The 3,430-nt window shown below is 47.7% G+C and overlaps 1 protein-coding gene across 1 annotated transcript in view; it reads right to left on the bottom strand.

Moving 5' to 3' along the window:
- Positions 1 to 911: 911 nt before the first annotated feature.
- Positions 912 to 3,430, bottom strand: part of l3mbtl2 (L3MBTL histone methyl-lysine binding protein 2) — a 39,366-nt gene continuing 36,847 nt past the window's right edge. The window contains exon 14 of the mRNA XM_042328421.1: positions 912 to 921. Within this exon, the coding sequence (XP_042184355.1) occupies positions 912 to 921 (10 nt within the window). The remainder of the gene's footprint in view (positions 922 to 3,430) is intronic.

The raw sequence follows: 3,430 nt of genomic DNA, 5'->3' as shown, positions 1-3,430 counted from the left end.
AAACAGAGAGTAGGAGAGAGAGCAGCGAGGGGGGAGAGGGGGGGGCTGAGACTGAGAGGCGAGAGAGAGAGAGGGGGATATGAGACTGGAGAGGCGGAAAGAGAGAGAGGAGAGAGACAGCGAGGGAGAGAGAGAGAGGGGAGAGACCGAGAGAGAGAGAGAGAGGGGGGCTGAGGAGAGGGCAGAAACAGAGAGTAGGAGAGAGACAGCGAGGGGGAGAGACCGAGTGAGGGAGAGAGGAAGGGGGGCTGAGACTGAGAGGCGGAAACAGAGAGTAGGAGAGAGACAGCGAGGGGGAGAGACCGAGTGAGGGAGAGAGTGAAAGGGGGGGGCTGATGAGAGGCGGAAACAGAGAGTAGGAGAGAGACAGCGAGGGGGGAGACAGAGTGAGGGAGAGAGTGAAAGGGGGGCTGGACTGAGAGGCGGAAACAGAGAGTAGGAGAGAGACAGCGAGGGGGAGAGACAGAGAGAGGGAGAGAGTGAAAGGGGGGCTGAGACTGAGAGGCGGAAACAGAGAGTAGGAGAGAGAGAGGGGATATGAGGACAGAGAGAGAGATAGAGAGACTGGGAGGCGGAAACAGAGAGAGAGAGACATATAGGAGAGAGGGTATGAGGACAGAGGGGATATAGATAGAGAGGCGGAAATATGAGGACAGAGAGAGTAGGAGAGAGAGAGAGGGTATATGAGGACAGAGAGAGGGGGGGAGAGAGAGAGGGTATATGCGGACAGAGAGAGTAGGAGAGAGAGAGGGTATATATGAGAGAGAGAGAGAGGGGGAGAGACTGAGAGGCAGAGAGAGTAGGAGAGAGACAGAGAGATTAAGAGAGAGAGAGAGAGAGAGTATATGAGGACAGAGAGAGAGGAGAGAGAGACAGAGGGTATATGAGGACAGAGAGAGGGGAGAGAGAGATTAGGGGGGGCTGAGATATGAGGACAGAGAGAGTAGACAGAGAGGGTATACCGAGTGAGGACAGAGAGAGTAGGGAGAGCTGAGACTGAGAGAGAGAGAGAGAGGGATATATGAGAGACAGAGGGAGGAGAGAGAGAGGATTAAAGTAGAGGACTGTGAGAGAGGCGGAGAGAGAGAGGGTATATGAGGACAGAGAGAGGGAGAGAGAGAGGGGATATGAGGAAAAGGGGGGCTGAGAGAGAGGGTATATACAGGATATGAGAGACAGAGAGAGGGAGAGAGAGAGAGGGCATAGGGGAGGACAGAGAGAGAGTAGGAGAGAGAGAGGGTATATAGGACAGAGAGAGGACAGAGAGAGAGAGGAGAGAGAGAGGGTATATGAGGACAGAGAGAGTAGAGAGAGAGAGAGGGTATATGAGGACAGAGAGAGTAGGAGAGAGAGAGAGGGGGGCTAGAGACAGAGAGAGTAGGAGAGAGAGGAGAGAGGACAGAGAGAGAGAGAGAGAGGGTATATGAGGACAGAGAGAGTAGGAGAGAGAGAGAGGTATAAGACAGATAGAGAGAGTAGGAGAGAGAGAGAGGGGTATATGAGGACAGAGAGAGTAGGAGAGAGAGAGGGTATAGGAGGACAGAGAGGAGAGAGAGAGAGAGAGGATTAAAGAGAGGACAGAGATAGTGAGAGAGAGAGAGGGTATATGAGGACAGAGAGAGTAGGAGATAGAGATAGAGATATATATATATACAGAGAGATAGGAGAGATATAGATGTATATATACAGATAGAGTATAGATAGAGAGAGAGAGAGGGTATATATATATATATATATATAGGGGAGAGAGAGAGAGAGGGAGATATATATATATAGATATAGAGAGAGAGAGAGAGAGAGAGAGATTAAATAGATATAGGACAGAGAGAGAGAGAGGGAGAGAGAGAGAGAGTATATAGAGACCGAGAGAGAGGAGAGTAGGAGAGAGAGAGAGAGGGAGATATATTAAAGAGGATAGAGAGCGAGGAGAGAGAGAGAGAGGAGAGAGGGTATATGAGGACAGAGAGAGTAGGAGAGAGAGAGAGATATATATGAGGACATAGAGATAGTAGAGAGAGAGAGAGAGAGAGAGAGATAGAGGAGGACAGAGAGAGAGAGAGAGAGAGAGGAGATATGAGGACAGAGAGAGTAGAGAGAGGGGATTAGAGAGAGATATATATATAGGAGAGAGAGAGAGAGAGAGAGAGAGAGAGAGAGAGGGTATATGAGGACAGAGAGAGAGGAGAGAGAGAGAGAGAGTATATGAGGACAGAGAGAGTAGGAGAGAGAGAGATAGAGAGAGAGAGGGCTAGAGATAGAGAGGGAGAGAGAGGAGAGAGAGAGAGGAGGGATAGACAGAGAGAGAGAGAGAGAGAGAGAGGGATATGAGAGACAGAGAGAGTAGGACAGAGAGAGAGACAGGAGAGAGAGAGAGAGAAAGATTATATAGAGACAGAGAGAGTAGGAGAGAGAGAGAGAGAGAGATAGTATATGAGGAGGAGAGAGAGAGAGGAGAGAGAGAGATAGGGAGATATAGAGGACAGAGAGAGAGGAGAGAGAAGATTAAAGAGGATAGATATGAGGACAGAGAGAGTAGGAGAGAGAGAGAGGGTATATGAGGACAGAGATATAGGAGAGAGAGAGAGAGGTACATATATAGATAGATATAGTAGTAGAAGATATATAGAGAGATAGAGATATAGAGAGAGAGAGAGGGTATATGAGGACAGATAGAAGGAGAGATAAGATTAAAGAGAGATAGAGATAGAGAGAGAGAGAGAGAGAGAGAGGAGAGAGAGATATATATATAGATATAGAGAGAGAGAGAGAGGGTATATAGAGATATACAGAGAGGTATATGAGAGACAGAGAGAGAGTAGGGAGAGAGAAGATTAAAGAGATGAGAGATAGAGAGAGAGAGAGAGAGAGAGAGAGAGGGTATATGAGGACAGAGATAGATAGAGAGAGAGAGAGAGATAGGGTATATGAGGACAGATATATATATAGATAGAGAGAGGGTATATGAGGACAGAGATAGAGAGAGGAGAGAGAAGATAAGAGAGATAGAGATAGTATAGAGAGATATATGAGAGAGAGTATATGATACAGAGATATAGATAGAGAGAGAGAGAGAGAGAGAGAGAGGGGTATATGAGGACAGAGAGAGTAGGAGAGAGAAGATTAATATGAGGACAGAGAGAGTAGGAGAGAGAGAGAGGGTATATGAGGACAGAGAGAGTAGGAGAGAGAGAGAGAGGGAGATAGTGAGAGGAGAGAGAGAGTAGAGAGAGAGAGAGAGATATGAGAGACAGAGAGAGTAGGAGAGAGAGAGAGAGAAGTATATGAGAGACAGAGAGAGTAGAGAGAGAGAGAGAGAGGGTATATGAGGACAGAGAGAGTAGGAGAGAGAGAGAGGGTATATGAGGAGAGAGAGTAGGAGACAGAGAGAGAGGAGAGAGAGAGAGAGGACAGAGAGGACAGAGAGAGAGAG

Source organism: Oncorhynchus tshawytscha, linkage group LG01, assembly GCF_018296145.1.
Source record: "Oncorhynchus tshawytscha isolate Ot180627B linkage group LG01, Otsh_v2.0, whole genome shotgun sequence".
In the NCBI taxonomy this organism is placed as follows: domain Eukaryota; kingdom Metazoa; phylum Chordata; class Actinopteri; order Salmoniformes; family Salmonidae; genus Oncorhynchus; species Oncorhynchus tshawytscha.
Note: the sequence above shows the minus strand (reverse complement) of the source record. Positions and strands in the feature narration are given on the sequence as shown.